The following is a 25403-nucleotide window of genomic DNA, read 5'->3' as shown; positions in this document are numbered from 1 at the left end:
CATCCATGCCCGAGGCAGGATTCGAACCTGCGACTGTAGCGGTCGCGCGGTTCCAGACTGTAGGGCCAGAAGGAGCACTAATGTCACACAGTAACATGACATTAATACAAGAATTGAACAACCAAATAAATCTCCCATAAAATAATTTTTTCATTCACAAATAAAACAACAGTTGTGTTTCAACATTTCTATATGGCATCCTTTCTGTAATATGTGCTTATTCAGCAGTGTTACTTGACAGTCTTTGTGGAGCTTGTCAGTTTAGGGGACAAATAATGACAGGTTGAAACTGTGCATCAGCTGTTCAATTGAGTATAGAAAATCAACATAAGTGAAAATTTTTTACAAAGTTTCTGTTACATAATAAACCGTATCTGTATTTAATAAGGTACATGCACATTATCCTATAGTTCTCTTTAAGACAAGAGAAAGAGTTACTGTCTCCACCTTACTGCTAAATTTGTTGTTTATAACAAGAAAGGAGCCCATGAGTATATTACCCACTGAACACTAGTAGGCATAAGCTTTAGTAACGAAGAACAGTCTAAGTGACTGTTAAGGGACTGCTTTCACTCATTTGATAGAATGTATTACAAATTGAAGAAATAAGTAATAGAAATCAACATCTGTAGCACATCAAGGTATCCCAGGAGGAATCAATATTCAGGGATATGACAGGTACATTCATTTGAAGCAAAAAACTTCATGTGGTTTCCAAGATAGAACACATTTAATGTACATTTGTTTTTGAACTAGTGGCTCACATGTATGACTTACCCGCCCAACACCTTCGACATTTTATTCTATCCCATCTTGCCTCATTACTTTCAATATCTTTGCTTGGAATGTCTTTCTCCAATTAAACTAGCAGGTTGTGAGCAAAGTAGTGTGAGAGATTAGGCATGTATCACGAAAGAAGCATCGGTTAACTGTGTTTGTACGTTTGCTGCCTAAAATGTCCCAAATTTACAATAATGAAGAATATGCAGTTAGGAAATATGTTCACAGCTTCTGCCATGGTAGTGCTCCTACTGCTGTCAAAGAATAATGTCATTGCTTTCCAATGAGTCGCATTCCTGATCATAGAGTGTTTACCAAAATTTCAAGCACACTGTGTGAAAGGGTATTCTACCATTTATGCATTTTTCTTCTGAGCGTGTAGTTCAACAACTTGTGCAGCAACAGCAACACATTGTTGAAATGGCACTCAGTAACTTTCTGCATGTATCAATGTCCCATGAACAAGTGTACGATGAACTTTAAATGCAGAAAGCTTGTACCCATTTCACGTAGAGCAAGTTCACAATCTCGGTATTGGCGATAATGCTACATGACTTGAATTGTCACTGGTTCCAAGACAACTGTCATTTGTTTCCATTAATACTATTCACTGATGAAGAGATGTTTACATGGAATGGAATTTACAAGTTCATTTTTCGATCAATGTTTCATGTGGTATGATTGGTAATACATTGATAGATCCAGTCATTTCAGAAGAGCAAATTACTAGTATTGTTGGAAAAATTCATTAGCTGAACACCTTGAGAAAATTCTCCTGCCCCTGCAGACTGCAATGTGCTTCCAGGATGACAGGGTCCCTCCACATTTTACCATATGTATGAGGGAACATCCCAACTGAATCTACCTTAATCACCAGATTGGTTGTGGTAGTAAAATTAACTGGCCACCCAGATCACCAGACCTTACGCCATCAGATTTTTGTTTATGGAATTGGATTAAGTCCAAGATGTACAAACAGAAGATGAGCATGCAAGATGAGCTGCTTGGTCATGTCACAGATGCAGCTGAACACATTAGAAGAGGTGCAGAGGCACTCTGACAGGCAACACAATGTGTTCTCCCATGAGTGCACCAATGTGCGGAAGTTGATAGTGGGCTATTCAAACATTTATTGTGCAGAGTACGACAGCTGTAGTGTAATGTGTATGATAATGTTTAGAGGATAATGTGTTAAAAATATGTATTTTTCAACTGATACTTAGTACAATACATGTTGTAATGTTTTCAAACTGTTATATGTGTGTGAACTTCACAATGCATTGAATAATACAGAAGAAAAATAACAATGCACATTAAATGTTTTCTGTCCTGGAAACCATTTGGAAAAGGACATTTGTCCATACGAAGTTTTTTTTGCTTCAAATGAGCACTTCTGTCAGATCCCTGAATACTGATCAATCTTTCTGAGACCTTCTGCACCTGTATGCTGCAGCATGAAAACAGAAATTTTCAGCCCTATTTGTGTGAACAAAGTGCATTTCAAAATTATTACATTAGCAGCAGTGTTTGGAACCGCTGGTTTTACTGCATCAAACAGACTGAACCAAGATTTGTTACAGTTGACATACATTCAGCTACATGAAGAAAAATGTAATGCTGGAGAAAAAGCAATAAATGGAACTGAATATTGTTATTAACTATAAATGATCTCAGTACTGCTGATGCTACTACAGGGACCACAAGTTAGATGTTGTGTTAAAGAGAAGATAGACTTCCAATAGAAAATGTAGGAACAACAAACTGGATAGAAGATCACAATAATGGGAGACTTAAATGGACATGTGGGCTATTTGGAAGTACTGGTAGTTGAAGGCTGGGAAAGAGAAAGGAGGAAGGGTAAAAATTGTTAGACATCTGTGAAAGGGGTGAGCTACCAGTCAGTAACACCTAGTTTAAGAAAAGGAAGTCACAAGGTATCATGGCACTGACACGATAAACTACATAATACATGACTAGCACACACATGTCAAGCTAATACCTTCCAAAGCCCTAAGCAGTGATCACTTTCTTTTAGTGGTGAGGCTGTGTAAAAAGGAAAAGAGGGCAGAACAACAGAAAAGAATGATGAGAGTGTGGAAATTGAAAGAAGCAAAATGTAAATAATTTCAGAAAATATTAAAGAATGACACACTGTGGAATGCAATGCAGTCAGTAGACGAAGAGAAAGAAAGATCCAGAGGAATTATGGTGGAAACAGGACAAAAATTGTGTGTAAAAACCATTAATAAGAAAAAGTGGAAAGAAACACCTTGGTGGAAATATAGAGTAAGGAAGTAGGTTGCAAAGAAAAATAAAGCTTTCCATATAATATTTCAGGACAGATCAGAAGAAGCACAAAAAAATACAAATATAGCAAAGAGACTGATAGCAGCAGAGAAGAGGAAATGGATGGAATAGTGGACAAAAATTATGAAAAAGGACAGTGATAGGAGTACAAAGGTCCTATATGGAATAGGTTATGCCTAAGAAGAGAGGCCTGATGGAAAGTGTCAGGATGATCAATAATGAATGAAAGGAAGTTGAGAAGATACAAAAATCAAGGAGATATGGAAGGGATATGTTGAAGAGTTACTAAACACCAACGGAAATATGGAAGAGGAAAGTCGTGAGTCAGGGAATGTAGAGGATGTCAAGCTGGACATAATTTGGACAGAAATGGAGAAATGACAGAGACTGAATGAGAAAGTATGGAGATGATGGAGCACAGTGGGTGCATCATGTCATGATAACAGCATAGAAAGAAAAAGAGGACATGTGAACACTAGAAAAGGGAATCATAGTGCCAATTTTTAAGAGGGGTTTGCAGGAAACTTCATCAAAATTATAAAGGAGTTATTCTTATGCTGCCAAAGTATTTGAGAACATTCTGTAAAACACAGTACACAAGGTGGTAGGAGGAGGACAAAGACAGACAATATTGGTTTAGACCAGAAAGGTCAACAGCAGATCCAATATAATAATGGTGTTACTGGACATTGAGAAAGCATATGACAGTTTGAAGGTAGCAACATCTTTACAGAAGCAGAAAATGGGAATTCCAAGGTTGACTATGAGAATGAAAAAAATGTATCAAGGAAATGAGTTGTGTAAAAGTAAGAGAAAAGAGACTGGTTTGAAGAGAAAAATGGGCTCAAGCAAGTGACTGCACTATCCTCCCTAATCTTCATCAGCATTGCGGAAAGATAATGATGGGCAGTAGCATAAATAGGATATGAAAATAAGAAAGGAATGGCATGGGGAAATGGAGACAAAGATCTACAGGAAAGTTTAAATGTGTGGGAGGAAGTGGCGGGTCAGTATGGATCAAAATTTGTTGTGAAGAAGTGCGAAATGACAGTGACAGGACTAAGAGGAAAGTAGCAATAGATGTAACTATTAGAGGACAAGTACTAAAATAGTGAAAATATCAAGTACCTGGAAAGCATAATAGAAGATAGCAGGAGGAATGATAAGAAGGAAAGTGCATGGGGTAGTCAACCACGTAGATTTCTGCACTGTGTCCGAAGCCTGGTGTGGAGCAGGGATGTACTGCCAAAACGTAAGTGCTGTATTGATGTATTATGTTCCAATACTAATGTGTGCGTCAGAAATGTGGGTAATGAAGTAAGGCAAATGAGCAGCACACAGGCTTATGAGATGAAATTTCAAAGAAGCAGAATGGGGTGTACTGGAATGGATAGAGTAAGAAGTGAGGTCAGAATAGATGGAGATGCTTATGTTCTTAAAAGATCCAGCACGTGTCTGAAAACTGTAAGTGGTACACTCATGTAGTGCGTCCTGGTACATTTCACTGTTTATTAACCTCACAAGTCACGGTCTATTACATGAGCACTTGTCCTTTGCAGTTTAGACACACACACACACACACACACACACACACACACACACACACACAGAGAGAGAGAGAGAGAGAGAGAGAGAGAGAGAGAGAGAGAGGTGTTTCACCACCTTCCACATGTAGAGGATCTGAAAGTACAATATAGAGGGATTTTGTAATTTGTCTGGAAAAATTTTGTTACTATTCGGTTCTTTCAGTTATTTCGTAAGTGAAGAACATAACTGAGCAAGGAAAGACTTTTCCTTTCCTTCTCATCCCGTATGTTAGGTCTACCGCTTTTCCTAGACCTCTCCAGTCCTTCTCCTTCACCCCTCTTCCTTCTGCTTGAAGAAGGAGCCACTGGTTCCAAAAGCTTGCCAATTACAACCCTCTATTATGTGTGTTCTGCCACTGCTTGGTGAGTACATTTTTTATCCACCTAATTAAATAATTTTACATGTACTGTATGAGTAAACAGCCAATAAAGATACTGAGTGGTAAATGCAAAAATCATACCTAACAGTAATCTCTTGGCTGTCTAATGACACACAAAGAAGACAAGTGTCACAACATTTGCTATATCTACAGACAGTGGACCGAATACTACAACAAATTTCTGGTAATTACAAAAAAAGACAATGCAGCATTTACTTTTATTGGTTCTGTAAAAAATTATAATTGATACTAACACAGCTGAAGATGGTCACAAGTTATATGTAGGATTATTTAGTTGCTGTAACTGATATCTGCCCATTCGAGCGAATGCTGACTTTTTTTAATCGAGTAGACTGCTCCATACCATCTTTAAACTGCTTTATATATAGACGATGGCAAATAACTTGTACATGTAAATGAGGAGTTATTGTCTTCTCTCAGTTGTTCACATGGAATAATTAGCCTGACTCTGATTCATGTAAAATAACTAGCCTGATTCTGACTTGCAGATGCAGTTCGCACAATTTCACTTAGATGGCATTTAACATTCACTAATTAAACAGTACAGAAATCAGATATGTGTTTACACTGATTGTCTTACAATTATCAACTTCAATTGTAAATTAAAGTAATGGACTGGAAGGCTAGCAAGCAGTGACAAATACATGCTGGCTTATACTTTGCATCCTCCCCCCCCCGCCCCCCCCCCCTCTCTCTCTCTGTCTGTGTGTGGGGGGGAGGGGGTAGGGGAGGGGGGAGGGGAGGGGAGGCAGGTGGATGAGGGGGGCACACTTCCACGCGCTCTGATACAATTCATGAATATGAAACTGCTTATAATACTCTGCAACTGAACAAAGTGAGGAAAGAAGGGCAAGCTGTAAAAATAATGCAAACATACCTGTTAGAATGTGTACAGACTAGGATGTGTGTACCCGACTGCAAAAGTAAATGCTTGATGGCTTGTGCTAAAGTGTAAGTCTTCCCAGTGCCAAAGGGCCCTGAAAAAGAATAATGATTTCAGAAATATTTCCAAAGACAAAGCAACAAATTTTATATTAAGCTTTTCGCTGCCAAAGACATACTCTCCACACTCTATGCTGAAGCTGGCTTTTGTTACAGCTGTACTGCTTGCCAAATGCTGGTTCCCGTTCTGAGAAATGGCGTTCTAGCTGGTACAAAGTACTTATCATCCGATTTTAAGCCTATTACTAGCACAAAAGTTTGATTTTTGCACATTTTATAGTTTGACATCTTTGCTTGATAAATGGTTCAAATGGCTCTGAGCACTATGGGACTTAACATCGGAGGTCATCAGTCCCCTAGAACTTAGAACTACTTAAACCTAACTAACCTAAGGACATCACACACATCCATGCCTGAGGCAGGATTCGAACCCGCGACCGTAGCAGTCGCGCGGTTCTGGACTGAAGAGCCTAGAACCGCTCGGCCACCGCAGCCGGCTTTGCTTGCTTGATAAATGACTCAATTACTTTTCATTATACATCACAGTTACTGTACTACATCAAATTACATAAAACACAGTGCAAAATTTTTAAGATTCTGCAGAGGTAAAAATGCATTGTGTAAACATTGCAAATGATTGATTTTAGCTCATACATTGCAGTGAATGAAATGAAGATAAGATATCGAAATTTTATTTAAAATTGATAGCACATCAGTATCCCATTTCGCTCGAGTTATTGGGTTTTATATCAACAGATGGCTGTTACACATCACAAATTGAACAGTTATCAAACATTACATCTCAAACAATTCAAGATATCAAAATGAGGTTTTCTACAAATGATAGTGATGTGTTCACAACGAGGTAATAGAATCTATCTCCTCTGGTTCAAAGACTAAGTAGGCTAGCCAGTACCGATTTTGTCTTGCGCTGGCTGGGTATATAGCGGATGTCCGAGGCAAGCAGTGAGGCGGACGGAACTAAGTGACCAGGAGGCGCAACTGTCGTGCGCTGTGCCTGGAGCACAGTGTGCGAGAGAGGCAAGTGACAGCTGGACTGCCTTGGTGTTAACACCGGATGTTGATCTGCTCTCCGGCCCTCAGGCGTTGGTTATGAGGCTCCGTTTCCATCTGCTGGAGTTTCAAGTCTTACCGATAATCTTTCTAGTGAGCATCATTCCAACGACAACTGTGGTTATCACAAACATTACGCAGGCTCATTCGTCATATAAAAACGTTCTCAGTTCAGATTCAGATTATGATACTGGTGCTGCTCATTACTTGTCATTAATTAATATTCAACTAAGCCGGGACACGCTAATTGATTGTGAAAGAGGCATTTGGTTTTCATATGTGTTTATCAGTGAATGTTCTTTTCATTAGTTAAAGAGAGATGTGTAAATGTTAAGGTTTTTTACTCGTAATTAAGTTGTGGGGTTATTTTCTTAATTGTATGGCCACTATTTTATTGTGTCTTATTTGCATGTTAAAGATTGCAACGTATGTATAAGGCCGTGGGTAGAAATGTTTCTAATAGCAGATTTCTGTGTGTTCTAGAAGGCTTTCTTGTTCTGGTTTCAATGTTTATGTACCTTGGCCCGGAGAAGTACGCAGGTCGTGTGGGTCCGTTCAGAGAGCAAGAAGGGCGTGTGTGCAGAGCAGGACTGTAAAATTCTAAATTATATTTTCTTCTTGCAATTTAGCACTCTTATTGAGCTATAATTGTCTGAGTAGCTTATGTGTGGTAATTAAGCTTGCAGAAATTTTGCTTTGTTCAAGGTTTGCTAAGATAATGTTGAACGTTCAATAATTTTATTAATTGGGTAAATACTTTTTTTTAAATGCAATTATGCTTGTGTCTTTTTAATGTTGAGTTTTTTTAGTGTATTTTATTTAAGGGAAAGGTAAACTTTAGCCTGGTTGTGAGGCGAGTTTCTTTCTGAGTTCACTTTGAAAGCCTTTGCTTAAATTTTTGGTGTTACTGAAATGGTTTAAAGAGAATTTGAGAGTGATCACATTTATTTCAAAATTTGTTTGCTAAAAAATAAAGAGTGTAATGAATGTAAATTGTACAGTATAGTTTTTTGAGTACCAAGGAATGTGAACATGTGCTGAGGAACTACACAATAATAAAATTTATTATATGTGCAAACTTTGGCCTAGTCCTTCCTTAATCAAAAGTGAGAGCCTGTTCTAAAGTTTTTAAGTCATCGCTACAGATAGGATGCAATGAGGCATATATGTTGCATGCTAAATACTCTGAACTCTTTTCTTCACTGAGATATGGAAAAAAATCATCCACAGCAGTGAGAGGTCAGCAACTAAGGATGCACACAGATGCCATATCACTGCAGGAAAACCCAAGCGGCCAACATACACACATACACCCCATTTGGGAAACGGTGTAGAGGACGTGTATGTGTGTCCAAAGCAGCGAAAGGCAGCCAAAGTGACTGACTGGAAAGTCTTAAGACCCACTTTTAATATGGGCCTTAAGCGGGGTTATCAAACACAAATCAAAAGGTGAAGATTACACATTTTCACATTTTTGTATACCACATGGTTGCGCATTTCACATGGTTCATGATGAACTTTATATCTTCTTGTCAATTTCTACAGCTATCACTACTGGGAGACATTTTTTGAGAGATAATACGGAATATTAGAACATATGTGAACATATTTCTCTCATAACATTATATTAACTGATTTATTACAACTCAAGTTCAGCAATGAAAATCGTTATCTGCACCAAAACTAAACAGCTAGTAACTATTTTTACCTATTGTCTTTCATCAGACTATAAAACCTTGTCAAGAATGAATGCATTTGTAAAATGTCACACATTTACTTACCTATGATGAGAATTGGTGGCAGTGCGTAGGTGACTGGTGTTGTGATGGCAACAATAGCTTCCTTTTGCTTCAAGTTCAGTTTTGGGTCAAGAATATCGCTCCACTGCCTAAGGAACGGAAAAAAATTACACTCTCAAATATGAGGCATACATAAGCATAAAAGTGATGACTTTATCCCATTATCCCAGTTTTTGCAACTGTTAATTCCTCCCTGACAGAGGAAAGTGGGATAGAATCAGGAAGTTAGGGAAAGGAGTCACTGAGACTGCAAAATGGGGGCCCACCTGTACTGAAGGCAAGGATAGCATTTTACACATTTCTTCAATGAACAGCACAACAAATTGAACTATTCATATCACATTTAATACATTTTTATTTATGAGTAATGTTATATCCACATGCTATAACCACATGATCTTTATTTTGCCCCTCTTCCGGGCAGAAAAAAAACATTTTTCTCATTTCAATGTTTTTGATGGTATACAAATAAAATTTTCTTTTGTAAAAATTTAGGGCTGCAACATCGTTTAAAACTTCTTAATTATGTCACAAAAAATCAAATATTTTGTTTTTAGGTAATCTCTTGGGCTGTACCATTATATGAAGTACAGGTTAATGAAATCTAAAACTTCCAGGAGAGAGGGTTGGTTGTGGGGGTGGGGAATATGAGTGAGAATTTTTAAAAGGGAACAATTAAAACTTTAAATCAACTCACACTGAGACATACTTATCAATGTTATTTTAAAAGGCTTTGTTAGTTTTGATTATTGCATTAAATGCTCAATAAAATAACTGTAATGACCAAAAAACGAAAGGCTGCCAGAGAAAGAAAACAAAATCTACCAAGTATGAATATTAGCTATAAGTCTTGTGACTAAGGTAGAGGAAAACAGTGCAAGATGCTTTCGTCAGTTCAAAAAAAGTCACAAGCACTGAGACATCGCTGATTTCAGCTGCACCAATTGCGAATTTGAGGTCCTCAAATGCCAAACAAGGCTCAGTTCATGAGTTTCAGTGAGCAAGGGTGCCCTTGGGTGGATGAGCCTAGAGCAAAGACTGTAAGTAAGCTGTCAGTCTCAGTTAACTTCGTGCACTAAGAAGGACTTGCAAAGCCTATCTGGATGTACCTCTATACAGGGTTCCAACATGCATTTGTCTACCTGTACCTGTGTGTCTGTCATGTACACTGTGACTAGTACTTGAATCTAAAGATTAGTTAGAAAAATAGAATCTGGCACTTCAATGGTTTGTGGTCTGCAGTGGCATGCACTACTGTGCCCAATTTTCAACTAATAATATTATGAAAAGGATAGGTGCTACTCACAATGTAGTGGAGATGCTTAGTTGCAGATTGGCACAACAAAATAACTGTCAGAGAGGGAGCTTCCGGCCAACAAGGCATTTGTCAAAAATAAACACACACACACACACACACACACACACACACACACACACACACGACCACAGTCTCTGTCATGTATCAGTCATGTGTGTGAGTTGCGCACACACACACGTGTGTGTGTGTGTGTGTGTGTGTGTGTGTGTGTGTGTGTGTGTGTTGTCTAATTTCAACAAAGACTTTGTTGGCTGAAAACTCACTCTCTGACAGTCTTTTTGCTGTGCACAACTGTGACTCAGCATCTCCTCTATATGGTGTGTAGCAACTATCATTTTCATAGTACTGTTACATTCCATCCTGGATTTTCCATTGTTCAGTTCTCAACTAAGTTACAGGCCAGGACAGCCATTTATTCTGGTAAGTGATTGGAGAATCTAGTAAATCTCAACTATGTTTTTCTAAATAAGCATCTATGTTCTTCCGCATGTTCCTTGCTAACACATGAAAAAGCAATAAATGAAGCAGACTAGTACGCCAATCCTGAATGTCTGAGTGTGCGCTTCTAAATGTAGGTTGGTCACAACACACGTTGGGTTATGACGTAACCAGTAATAATGACTGTGTCATCTTTTGTAAATTATAGTCAGTGAAAGTAACTAATTCCAAGACTATGTTGCAATTTTAGGCACTGAATATTCTAAGGTACAGAAATGAAGATCTGAAAACTTAATCATATAGCCTGGGAAATTATGTCCCATACACTGGATATGCGAAGGCTTCCGACAGCAAAATCTCTCATTTTCTAAATATTTCACTATTTGAAATAATGTTTCTCACTTCATAGTATCTACATGTGCACTTGTCACTAAAAGAATAAAAGAACAAGTTGCCATCAACATGATTTTTCTTCCTTTTTCAAAATCAGATCCCAAGTATAAAAAAAAACATTCTTATTACTTTCCATGTTATTGCAAAATTACACCACTACATCATATCAAGAGTGGAAAAGATACCAAATAGCCATTGCCTTTGAATCTTTCGTTAATGTACTGAAACCTCTGCTGTAACTCAGAAGAGTAGGGTGGGGTCGGAATGGGGAGGCGGGGTGGGGGGTGGCCGGCAGCATGACAATCATTTTCAAATCATGAGCAACACTTCCTATGTTAATTTTGTGTCACAATTAGATAGTTATTTGGCAGTAAAAGGATAACAACAGATGCACACGTAAGCAATAATCATACACAGTAAATTTATAACAACATAATCTGGACTTAAATTCAGCATTTTAATCACTTTTATGCAAAACCAAAAATAGAATGTAAGTAAAATATTTGTTAACCTCTGAGGTGTCCATGGTATGCTTGGCTCCAGGTAAGTATCTGGGAAGATAATCCGGAAGTCTGACATTTTATCAACAGCATAATGCCACTCACAGTACGGTATACGATTCAGTTGAAATTGCACATCAGCTCTCAGATCAGTATCTGATCTCAACTGAAGAGATCCAACAGTGTCAGCCGACAAACGCAAATAAATGATATTTTTTCCCTTATCTTCAACAAGTGCCTCATACACCACTCTGAGTTTGTTCACAGCTGCTCGGTCTCTGTCTTCTGCCATTGCAGACTGACCTTTGTTTTTATCTGTAAACATAAAACTTATATTACTACAATTTTTGATAATTGGTGACGGCATAAAGTATGGAAACTATCAACATATGTAAAGAATCTGACAGTTATAGTTTCCTTCATTATGTAGCTATTTTGTTCGATATGATATAGAGCCCTTATTGAATGTTTTGTAGTCACTGCTTATAAGCAGTCATTGGCTTACTACAAAACAAATGTTAACAGAATGAGAGTAAAGCAATGCATCATTTTGTGAGGTATACTCAAGTAGGTCAGATGAAGGAATATCGATTACACCATGCAGATGTCTGGATTTAAATCCAAGTTTGGTACACAGCTTTCATCAGTCACCGAGATTCAACATGATGCACACTGCAGTAAAAGAGGTAGACATAAAGCCATAACTATGACCTCGAAAAATGAAGTTGTGTAATAAATTGATTATTGGTAGATACAAGGTGTGATCAGAAAGTAATGGGAACATCATTAACTTTGTACCCTCAAAGTAACCCCCCTCGGATAGAATACACTTGTGCAGTGCTCTTTCCAAACCTGGATGCACTTCTGGAATTAACTTTTCATTACAGTATTCAGCTCCATCAGCAATTCTATTTTATCTCGTCAATGGTGACAAAACGACATCCTATCATGGTTCTCTTCAGCATGGCAACAGAAAGAAGTCGCAGGGGCAGGGGCAATATAGTGGCTAGGCAACATAACAGTTCTGCTTTTTGTCGAGAAATTACAAACAAGCATTGAGATTTGAGTAGGATCATTACTATGATGCAATTTCCATGAGTGGTTTTGCCACAATTCTGTTTTCTTTTTTTTCGGATAGCTTCACACAAATGACAGATAACTTCCAGGCAGCATTCCTTATTGACAGTACAACCAAACGACAGGAACTCATTATGCACTATGCCATAGTAAATTGGGGGGGGGGGGGGGGGGGGGGAGCAGCGGGGGAAGCCCAGTGAGAAGAACCGTGACATGTGATCAAACTTGTGGAATTGTTTTCAGTCTTCACTCTTCAGGCAGTTTCCATTGGGCCAATTGGGCCTTGGTTTAGGCATCATACTCATATATCCATGTTTTGTCACCTGTTATAACCTTCTTTATAAGTTCAGGAACATTGTTGAATTCATTCAGCAATTCCTGAGCGATGTCTAAGTGATGTCATTTTTAGTCAAAATTCAATGGTTTTAACAAACTTTGGTGCTATACGTTTCACGTCCAAAACATCCGAAAAATATTGCTGGGCCTGAGCCAAAGGATGTGCCAAGATTATCAGTAACCCCCATGATGGTGATTCAGCAATTTTCCAGAAGCATCGTCTTTACTCCTTTTGCATTGTCACCAGTAATTGTTGTGCTGAGCTGTCCATGGTGGTGGTTATCTTCTACGCCTTCTCAACCCTCTTTGAAACATTTATACCACTCGTAACTTCTTGTCTTACTCATAGTAGAGTCAGCAAAAGCCACAGTCAACATTTTGAATGTGATGGTGTGCTTTATTCAATTTTTCAAGCAAAATTTACAGAAAATTCATTGATCCATCTTGTTCAAAAGTAAAAATTTGCCAAGCACTTAAAAATGTGTAACCTTATCGACTGTCAACAATAAACTAAATACCTAAAACAACTCAAAATGCAAACATACATAAGGAACATGTGTACCAACAAGTTAATTTTTTTTAAGATCATATGGATAAAGCCCAAGAAATTAAAAGGTTCCTCATACTTTCTGATCATGCCTCATACATACAGTATCTGCACATTCTTTTACACAATGAAATCCCACGCCACAGTACCGTAGCATACTGCTAAAGTAACCAAAACAAAACGGTGGAGCCCAATGACGAGATGGAGATGGGCTGCACCATATTGTTTTTGCTACTCGAGCAGTATGTTACAGTACTGTGGTGCTGGGATTTTATTGTATACCAGGACTGCAGAAATGTACCTGCAAAGTTAAAAAAGAAGCTAATTATATAACTATTTTTTCGTGGGGATGATTAAAAATTTATGATTAAAAATTTATGATTACCCTTGCAATATGTGGAATATTACCATCCAAAATATAATTATTTAGTTGCAATGAGTATGTGAATAGATATTACTGTTAATTATCAGAGACAGACAGAAGTTGAAATACGTTGATATGTTGCCAAATTCTGAAAATATATGATTGGGTCATTTTCATCAGATACCAGAAGCTAGACCAAAATGAAAGTTTAGTTCAGACTTTAGTTTGAATTAGAAATAAGCACACTTCTGTAGGTATGCATAAATTTTCTCTTTTAAATATGAAATTAACGAGCTTTTTAGTAGCTTCAACAACACGGGAGTAACTCAAACAAATGTTTTTTTTTTTTTTCCATACATAGAATGAAGCAATAGCATTGAAACATATAACCTAACTTAATATACCAAAATTTCTACTGTTACTATGTATAGTCAAGCAGCCTGTGTTTAAAAATTGGGTCTCTAAAGCAAGAATGTCAACAGAAGACCAACAGGCCCCACAATACATTTCCAGTGTAACATTGGTGTTCAGTGCCTTCTGGTTCAACAGGTAAGTTTCAGATCTTTACTGTGGCATTTTTACAGATAATATCAATAAATTGAAATTATCAGACTCAGTATGAGGCAAGACAACTCCAAACTTAAATAAAAAGGTAAAATCTGTGGTTCTCAGTTTGAGAAAGGGCTTTTGGCCTGACTGCAGGTATACTGCAGCCTTTCATTTGCTGCTATACTAGGAGGAGGAGGAAGAGGAGGAGGAGGAGGAGGAGGAGGAGGGAGGTAAGCCCATCACCACAGGAACTTTTTACCCCCAGGGAAGATCCCCTGTACCTAGTTGGGTAGCAGGCCAAGAGCACCTGGGATTGCACTGGAGGCACCCGAGGACCGACCGGGCTGGAGTGTAGTGCTCCAGAAGTTTCAAATTTAATAATGATAAATATTCCAAACATTTTTTTTCCAAATAACACACATAAATAGTCCTACATCTGAGACATGTATATGTTACACAAACTGTTTAACGTATTGACATATTCCAGATCATACCAATCTGCTGTACATGTGATGTATGCAACAAGAAACAAACTACCTTAAACTTGCTCTGAAATAGTAAGGGGCTGTATTGATCAATTGCAAGGACTTACGGACTTGACATTTAATATTTTACAATTATAGTGGCTCTACTACATTGGTGTGATGGTGGGCTCCGTTATATTTAATGACATGCTTCCTAAAGAAATGGAAGTCTGATATTTTACGTCCTATCGATACAGACAGGAAAAGTTTGTGAAAACAACAACCTGAAAAATATTATGAAATTAGCAGCTTTAGGGAAATAACGCAAAATCAGCGATTTTTACAATATATCATGAAATTTTTATTTCCCCCATATACCGTATTTACTCGAATCTAAGCCACACTCGAATCTAAGCCGCACCTGAAAAATGAGACTCGAAATAAAGGAAAAAAAAATTTCCCGAATCTAAGCCGCACCTGAAATTAGAGACTCGAAATTCAAGGGGAGAGAAAAGTTTTAGGCCGCACCTCCAAATCGAAACAAAGTTGGTCCATTGTAATATGATAAACAATTTAGGTCGAATGAATGACGCTACAGCTACAGTATTATACACTCCTGGAAATGGAAAAAAGAACACATTGACACCGGTGTGTCAGACCCACCATACTTGCTCCGGACACTGCGAGAGGGCTGTACAAGCAATGATCACACGCACGGCACAGCGGACACACCAGGAACCGCGGTGTTGGCCGTCGAATGGCACTAGCTGCGCAGCATTTGTGCACTGCCGCCGTCAGTGTCAGCCAGTTTGCCGTGGCATACGGAGCTCCATCGCAGTCTTTAACACTGGTAGCATGTCGCGACAGCGTGGACGTGAACCGTATGTGCAGCTGACGGACTTTGAGCGAGGGCGTATAGTGGGCATGCGGGAGGCCGGGTGGATGTACCGCCGAATTGCTCAACACGTGGGGCATGAGGTCTCCACAGTACATCGATGTTGTCGCCAGTGGTCGGCGGAAGGTGCACGTGCCCGTCGACCTGGGACCGGACCGCAGCGACACACGGATGCACGCCAAGACCGTAGGATCCTACGCAGTGCCATAGGGGACCGCACCGCCACTTCCCAGCAAATTAGGGACACTGTTGCTCCTGGGGTATCGGCGAGGACCATTCGCAACCGTCTCCATGAAGCTGGGCTACGGTCCCGCACACCGTTAGGCCGTCTTCCGCTCACGCCCCAACATCGTGCAGCCCGCCTCCAGTGGTGTCGCGACAGGCGTGAATGGAGGGACGAATGGAGACGTGTCGTCTTCAGCGTTGAGAGTCGCTTCTGCCTTGGTGCCAATGATGGTCGTATGCGTGTTTGGCGCCATGCAGGTGAGCGCCACAATCAGGACTGCATACGACCGAGGCACACAGGGCCAACACCCGGCATCATGGTGTGGGGAGCGATCTCCTACACTGGCCGTACACCACTGGTGATCGTCGAGGGGACACTGAATAGTGCACGGTACATCCAAACCGTCATCGAACCCATCGTTCTACCATTCCTAGACTGGCAAGGGAACTTGCTGTTCCAACAGGACAATGCACGTCCGCATGTATCCCGTGCCACCCAACGTGCTCTAGAAGGTGTAAGTCAACTACCCTGGCCAGCAAGATCTCCGGATCTGTCCCCCATTGAGCATGTTTGGGACTGGATGAAGCGTCATCTCACGCGGTCTGCACGTCCAGCACGAACGCTGGTCCAATTGAGGCGCCAGGTGGAAATGGCATGGCAAGCCGTTCCACAGGACTACATCCAGCATCTCTACGATCGTCTCCATGGGAGAATAGCAGCCTGCATTGCTGCGAAAGGTGGATATACACTGTACTAGTGCCGACATTGTGCATGCTCTGTTGCCTGTGTCTATGTGCCTGTGGTTCTGTCAGTGTGATCATGTGATGTATCTGACCCCAGGAATGTGTCAATAAAGTTTCCCCTTCCTGGGACAATGAATTCACGGTGTTCTTATTTCAATTTCCAGGAGTGTAGTTTGGTTCGAGTCGTAAGCTTAGCAGTTAAGCTCTACCAGGTAGCAATTGCTAAGCGTCAGGCGCTCCGTCCGTATTTATACGGGTAATCTTCCTTTTTCACGTGCTTCGTCTGGTCTGAACGGATTGCTTATTTTTCTTTGATCTGATAAGTGCCGTTCTCTTTGTTATAGGTGTTTCCGTCACTCTAAGCTGAAAATGCATTACTGTACTGTGTCATGCATTGTTTGTCGCATTCTGATAATGAGTGTTTACGGCCTGTCGTCGCTCGCGGCATGGCTTGCTTTTGTGCACGCTACCGCCGCTTACAATTAAAAAGAGAGAGAGGAATCGTCTCATTAGCGAGGCAATGGCAAGAGACTGCTGTTTGTTGTTACTTACACTGCTGCTTTCTTTCATAATGATCAACAAGAACCAAACAATAGACTGCGTATGATAGAAGATGTTCTGAATGAGAGTTTAGCGAAAATTTTTCTCCGTTTGAAAATCTTTGCAGACGCCTCTTTAGTACAATACATTCTGCACAGAAATTAGAGTCATCTTAGATTTAAAAATCTAGTCAATTGCCGTGCTTCATTTCTAACTGTATCACTATTAGGCATAAGAATAATACAAATATCAACATGACATAATATGTATATTCTTCCGCGTTTGCTGTTGTCTCACTCTAGTTTCATAGTTTATTAGGCAGACAGGATTTAAACGAGATAGCAGCAAACACGAAAGAATACATGGCAAAATGTTTATATTTGTATTATTCTTATGGTGAAGAGAATACCGCATGTGATTCACAATTCATAAAAGTTCCTATTAGCAACCATCTCTTCTCACAGGTAGGAAAAAATTCGGAACGTAGAGTTGGCCATATTGACAAACATCCCAAACAGTCTTGCCAGTCAGATTTTCGTAGTACTTTGAAATGCTGCTACATTCGAAGATGAACAATACGGCATTTGTATTTACTTCATTGGATAATGTATGAAAATGCAGTGGTCGAAAATCGGGGCGGAGAAAAAAAAAAAGCTCGTCGTCCACATTTTTTTTATTTACTGACGCAGAGATTTTGTTCTTGCAAAGCATGCCTGTGTAGCATTACATATATTCGACGGCAGAAGTTAGTTGTACCGGCACCTACCAACATTTTTCAGAACTTCCGCTTACTTTGCACTCGATTCTAAGCCGCAGGCGGTTTTTTGGATTACATAAACCGGAAAAAAAGTGCAGCTTACGTTCGAGTAAATACGGTAAAAACGTTACAGTATGAATCTGAGGATCGCAGTTCACTAATATTCATAACTTAACTGTTAAAATTGCATTTCAACTTCTAATCTCCTCTAGGTCAAGGTTTATGTATTATGTAAAATGACAGCTCAATTCTGCCGAATGAAACTTGACATGACGACGAAAATTTTGCTAAAAAAAAAAGGGGGGGGGGGCAGAAAAGGAACACCAAATGTGGCAAAACATAATACTTAAATTGGGAAAAAACAGCTTGGGGGGGGGGGGGGGGGGAGAATTATGCTGAATTTGACAAGAAAAATGGCAACAAATTTTGCAAAAAAAAATATCAAATTTGTCAAGAGACACTGGATTTTGCAAAAATAGCAACACATTTGCAAAAAAATAGCAACAAAACTGGCAAAAATAGTGATGAACCTGGCAAGAATAACAACAAATCTGACCAAAAACAACAAAATTTGCCAAAAAATATTACCGAATTTGGTCGTAAATAAAACAATTTTTTCCTTTCCCTACCTGTCAATGGTGGGATACCTGGAGACTGAGATGAAACCATGATTGGGCAAAAACGGTACAGGAAAAACTGCTGCCTTTTCTATGGAATTATCCTTGCATTTACTTAGGGTAACTGCAAAGAGGACTGAACCCTATTTCTCTCAAATACTAGTCCCAAGCCATAACCACTATATCACCTTACTCTATAATTCTACATGAATTATGACAAAAATGTCCAACTGTAAGGACGACTTATATGGAGAGAGAATATTTTTCAGGTTAAGTGGTTGGTTGCTACTATTAAAATATTTTACATTCATATTTAAAAATGATGTAATTTATATCACAAATTCCATTTTGGCACTCCACACCAAGACAAAAATAGGACTGACTTACAAGCTACCACTTTTTTCTGTTCAAAAAACTCAGGAACATTAATAATTTCATGCCAATGGTGTGTCTGAGCGAAATGCAGTTGGCATCCCTGCATATGCCTGTGTTTAATGTGTTACTGCCTGAAGTTTCATTGTTGTTTGTCCATCAGTTATTGTTCAGTACTGTATTGAATAGAACGCTGTGTGGCACAGTTTGAGAATTATGAGATCACAGAGATAGAGGAGCAATGAGTCTGTATTAAATTTTGCATGAAACTCACAAACATCTTTACAGAGACACACTAAATGATGCAGGAAGCCTACAGTGATCAGTGGTTAAGTCATACTCAATGTTACGAATTGATGATGGTCATGTCAGGAACATCAATGAAATTGTGTGTGCCAATCAAGGACTGACTGTCCGAGAAATTACAGAAGAATGTAACATTTCAGTTGGATCACGTCATGAAATCATAACACAGTTTCATGTTGCCACCAAGTTCATCCCATAGCTCATGAGTCAAGACCAGAAAGACCTTCACCTTGCAATCTGTGAAGAGCTTCTGGACTGCGCAAACGAGGACCAGATATTTCTTAAAAGAATCATAACTGGTGATGAGACTTGGGTATATGGTTATGACATTGACACCAAGGTTCAATCTTCACAATGGGTCGGGAAAGGTTCTCCAAGAGCAAAACAAACTCATACGGTCAGGTCAAATGTCAAAGACATGCTAATGGTTTTCTTTAACACTGAAGAATTAGCTCATCATGAATTCGTGCCACAGGGACATGTTGCGATGCCTGTGAGAAGGAAGGGAACTGAAATGTGATGAGACAATGCGAGGCTCTTGCATGACAATAATGCACCCGCAAGTTCATCCCTGTTGCTACATGACCATTGCACAAAAAATGAAATCACAGTGCTGCCTCGTCCTCCGGACTCTCCAGGTCTTGCCCCTGCAGACTTTTTATTATTATTATTATTATTATTATTTCCAAAGTTGAAAACCCCGTTGAAAGGACAATAGACAAGATTTTAAAAAAAATGTTCGCAGGCGGTGCTTCGCGCGATCGAGCAAGAGGAGTACCAAGACTGCGTCCAGAAGTAGAAACTGCATTGGGAGCGGTGTATCAATTGTGAAGGTGAGTATTTCATAGGAAACCATGCACAATAAATAAAAGATAAGTGTAGAAAAATTGTGTGGACAAAGTTGTGGAATTTTTTGAACAGACCTCATATACCTTGTCCCAAATACAAACATAAGACACTCGAACACCAGTACTGACACTGTCTAATACTCGTTGGTTGCTCAATGTGATAGTAGTGAAGGAGAGGAAATAGTATTGCAACTAGGCGGATATGAAATCAAGGTGTATGCGCAAACACAGAAAAAAAATTACCAGATTTTCCGCTTAAAAATACACTTTTTCCCCAGTGAAAATACACTTTTTCCACTTAACTGACAGGATACTTTCCCTCAGGAATGTAAAACATATCACTCCTTTGAATGGTTAAGTTTATATACACCGGCGTAGAACTTACCAGCACTTTAGAAAATGAACACCAGGAAGAAAAATGGGGGGTGGAATATGTTTTGGAAAGACCTTTGGTGTAGAGCAACTTGTATGCTGCATATTTTCATATCACAAAAGTATAAATTTGAATTCCATCAAACACAGCATGTTAGTTTCTAAAGCATTGAAATCGAGACTGCAATCTGCTGTTGTAGACCAATCATAGCTCATGTCATGAGATCTTGCCAGCGGATGACAGCAGATATTCAGAGCTTAGGACATGCAATGTGGTGAGCCAATGGCAACACACAAATGGAAAAGTTAGTAGTTTAAATTAATATACACTGCGTAGCAACAAGAAAAGCTATGCTTTCACATATAATATTGATATAATATTGGTAATTTTTGTGTGTGTTACCCATTAAGATACGTCAAACAAATGTGCCAGTAAAATTTTAAATAATGAATAATTGATTGGTCTTCTGGGCTCAAAATTCTTCTAAGTGGTTGGTCCTTAAAGTGTTTTAAATGAAAGTCAAATGCTCTGTGATTTAAGAAATTCATCCAGCATTCTCACACGTAACATAATTCATCTTGTGTAAATGGAAATTTATTTTGTAAGTAACGCTTTTCAAACCACCATTCATGACATTTTTCTGCAAACTGTTAGAAATAGGTTTGTTTCAGCAGCTGCCAGAAGAGTGTCAGAAAATAGTAGTTATTGCGCGTGCACAGCTAGGAGATGTAGGAAGCCCACATGTTGGTACATATGAAGCATTAACTTACATTACATTATAAAAGAAACAGGACATCAGAGGTTACTCCAAGAGTATTGGAATTTCGTAAACCATGCTAAAATGCATAATTCAGCTTAAAGTGCATATTTGTATGTCCTGACTCACATTAAAGTAGGCCCCAACCTGATATTAAGCTTCTCAGTGTGGTTTTCAGGATGTAGATTTTTTTTTGAGTACAAGTATTGTATTATCGCATGTTAGTTTCTTTATTATGGCATAATGCCATACATGCCAGAAGATGAAAATGTGTACTTCAAATTCAATGAACAGTTGAGTCTAACCAATAGTGTGGATGTCGATCCAAATAATCTGACTGCCACAGAGAGAAAGATTAATAAAAGCCAAATTTCTTTAGCCAACCGACAAAAGTAACTTCATTGTTCTGGAAGGCACTTAATGCTTGTCAGCCAAAAACATGGAAATAAAATAAAATTAGAAAACTGAAACTAATAACATAATCCAGCCTTCCATAATTATGTGAATGCATTTTAATTCGCTTGGTAACTCCTGGCCACAGAAATCCATTTTGTTTTTCATTTGACTGAGAGTTTGAAAGGAAGAGGAAACAGCAAAATCACTTAACAGCCACACATCAAGTAGCCAGCAGCAGGAGAAGATACAGCTCATGCGTGACTCAACTGTGAATGCGCATGAGCCAGCTGGCACGTGCTCGAATGAACTTAATGCAAACGATTGCGACGTCACACTCATTGGAAACAGTTCGTTGTTATGACATACTGCATAGTCTTCGCCCTAAGGCCTTCAACACATTTTGCTGTTGGCAAACGCTTGTGTGGGCACTGCATTTTGTTGTTGTAAATGGTGCATTTCCTTTGCAACTTAAGTTTTCTTTTTGTTCTCACTCATGTATTACTGCTGCATTATTGCTCTGCATTTGTGGGAAACAGCAATGTTCCTTGTTAGAGTATCAGTTCTTAACAGCCAAAATTACAAAAATTTAACTTAATATTAAAACACTGAAAAATTCCCGAAATTCTCAAAAATTCCCTGATTTTTTCCAGTTTTCTCCAGGATGAAAAAATTCCCGGGTTTTTCCTGGATTTCCCGGTTGCTCCAGGGCATATGCAACACTTGAGATGTCGGTAGCATGGAGGGTTGGAAACGTAATGAGAGGGGGAGATGGTTGGTTCTCAGGAGCAGTAGCAAAATGAGGACTGTGAAAGGTGACAATCTCATTAGAGAGAGAGAGAGAGAGAGAGAGAGAGAGAGAGACGGAGAGAGACGGAGAGAGAGAGAGAGAGAGAGAGAGAGAAAGTGGGGGGGGGGCTTTTCGTAGAAAGGGGGGGGGGGTGAAGCGACGAGGGACTTCCTAGTTGCACTTGCAAATGTGCAACCTGCTGTCTCCATAAGATCAGGCTGTCTCTTAGACAGTATCTAATGTCAATGACAAGGACATCTATTGGAAACTCCCCAACTTGGTTGTACTACTATACATCAGACTGGTATTCTATTAATGTATGACAATAAGCATGTAGGTTGTGTTAGAGACTACATTACACTGAAACACCAATTTCCTGCCCTCATATCAGAGATGCAAAAGTTTACAAAATAATCATTGACTTTCTAAGGGATTATGACTCGCACTTATGAGTTCTGTACGTATAAACTTACATTTGATTTATCTGCAAATATTTTAATATGATGATGTCTTCCTTCCCCTCCAACCTTTCTGCCAGAAGGAGCCACTGGCTCCAAAAGCTTGCACAGTTCCTTAACCATTATGTATGTTTTCTCCTGCCGCCACGTGGCGAGTAGATTTATCTATGCGATTATATTATATTTTCAAATACAGACTAATTTCACTGATATGTATTCATAGTATGTGCATCACATTTTAGTAGAATTACATTAAAAAGTGCTTGCATCACTCAATCATACCAATGATTTTAACATCTGCTTCAGTATCATAGCATTTGCATCCTCCCTCCCCTCCCCCTCCACCTTCTCTGAACTATGTATGTGGGAACAATGATCATTCCAATGTATTCCCCTTTCTTAAAACCAGTTTCCAGCATTTCCCACACAATTACTCCTCTGACTAAACCTTGTATTCTCTTTGCTGCAAAATGCCGCCCCCTACTCCCCCCCCCCTCTCGCTCTCCCTCCCTCCAAATCTGAGGCAACCACTTTTCTCCATTCTCATCTGTTATTTCCCCAGATAGCAACCAGTGCCGCATTAAACCCACGCATCTTATCGCTTTCCATTTAACACATACAGTGAAACCTCTTTGTAACATTTCTCCATATAATGTTTTCCTCTATGTTACGTCCGTTTTTCTGGGTCCCGACTAAAAGCCCATATAAACAATGTTTCCTCCATGTAACGCTCATATTTTTGGAACCCTGGTCAATTATTTAACTCTTTATAATGTTTAAGTGACTGGATGTAGACGCATCGTTTTCCGTTATGTGGTTTCACAGTTTGCACTGGCTCGGAAAGCCCGCACTCAGCGTATTTCATATGTCAGCGGCAAAACCCGGTCACGTGACATGTGACGCACATTCTGCTTGCAATCTTTTTGGCACCATTTCAGTCGATGCTTTGTATTAGTACTTAGTAGCGTGTTGTGTGAGCTGAGCAGCAAACAGTTCGTGTGCCTAGTAAGTGTGTGTCTTCGATATAACATATTTTTAAAGCTTTCATCAGTGGACATGGGTTAAAAGCAGAAGAATATTTCTCTGGATGAGAAGGTTTCTATTATTAAAAAAGTGGAGGCATCTCCTGGCGTGAGTCGTATGGAGCTAGCGAAGCAATTGGGACTGGCCCCTTCAACACTCAACACTATTATGAAAAACAGATCGCCGATAATGGAAGGGTTTGAGAATTGTGGAAATTCGAAACGTATGCGTTTGAAACAATCGACTTACGACGAAATGAAGAAAGTTTTATTAACTTGGTTTCAGCAAGCACATGCTGCAAACATTCCTATAAATGGAACTATTTTGAAGGAGAAGGCGCTTCAAATTTCACTTCAGTTAGGAATGGACAATTTTAAGGCGTCCAATGGATGGATTGATAAATTTCGACAGCGTCATGGTGTTGTGTACAAATCGGAATGTGGAAAAAGTAAAAGTGTGGACGAACCAACTGTAGGTCAGTGGATACAGACTCTCCCTAATCTGATACAGGGCTACAAACTGCTTGACATTTATAACGCTGACAAAACCGGCATGTTTTTCAATTTAATGCCGGATAAGACATTTACTTTTCGTGGGGAAAATTGCCATGGCGGTAAGAAGAGCAAGGAACGTCTTACCGCTTTGTTGTGTACAAACGCTGATGGCAGTGAAAAACTGAAACCTTTGGTTATCGGGAAGCCAAAAAACCAGAGGTGGTTCAAAAACATTTCCAAGTTTCCGTGCAAATATACAAACAATGCCAAGGCATCGATGACGAGTGAAATATTTTTATGTTTTCTAAGAGAATTTGATGCCAAAATGGGGAGTGCTGCTGTTTGTGGATAGATGTGCGGCACATCCACCACACGTACCCTCTCTGAGAAATGTTAACGTAATTTTCCTGCCACCCAACTGCACCAGCCGTCTGCAACCTTTGGACTTGGGCATAATACACGCCCTTAAGGTTAAATATAGGACAGCCCTTGTAAAAAAGGCCTTGAATTTGATGGACCAAAGAAAACCGGGAAGCCAGCAAAGCTCACAACTGAAACTGAACATTTTGCAGGCAATAAATTTAATTATGTACTCGTGGAGGGAAGTAAGTGCTGAAACTATTAAAAACTGTTTCACAAAAGCGGGATTCTGTGAGAATGAGATGGCAGCTCCTGTGGAAGAAGTTGCGAGTGATTTGCAAGAGTTTCACCAATTAATAAGCAGTGATTCTGTCACTTTTGAGGACTTTGTGGCAGTGGATGACAATGTGGCAACCACAGGAGTACAAAGTATTGAGGAGCTGACTGCAGAGAGAAGCTTGGAGAGTAATAGTGGTAGTGAAAGTGACAGCGACAAGGAAGATGACCCTGTGCCCTCATATACTAAGGCAGCTGAAGCCTTTGAAACATTCAGGAGGTACATGATGGCCCATAGAC

The 25403-nt window shown here is 39.4% G+C and overlaps 1 protein-coding gene across 1 annotated transcript in view; it reads right to left on the bottom strand.

The window, feature by feature from the left end:
* Positions 1–25403, bottom strand: part of LOC126252006 (probable helicase with zinc finger domain) — a 157804-nt gene that overhangs the window by 88085 nt on the left and 44316 nt on the right. Inside the window, exons 6-8 of the mRNA XM_049952790.1 lie at positions 11550–11853; positions 8872–8978; positions 5952–6051 (exon numbers count right to left, since the gene is read on the bottom strand). Coding sequence (XP_049808747.1) covers positions 5952–6051; positions 8872–8978; positions 11550–11853 — 511 coding nt within the window. The remainder of the gene's footprint in view (positions 1–5951; positions 6052–8871; positions 8979–11549; positions 11854–25403) is intronic.

Source organism: Schistocerca nitens, chromosome 4, assembly GCF_023898315.1.
Source record: "Schistocerca nitens isolate TAMUIC-IGC-003100 chromosome 4, iqSchNite1.1, whole genome shotgun sequence".
NCBI classification, from domain to species: Eukaryota; Metazoa; Arthropoda; class Insecta; order Orthoptera; family Acrididae; genus Schistocerca; species Schistocerca nitens.
Note: the sequence above shows the minus strand (reverse complement) of the source record. Positions and strands in the feature narration are given on the sequence as shown.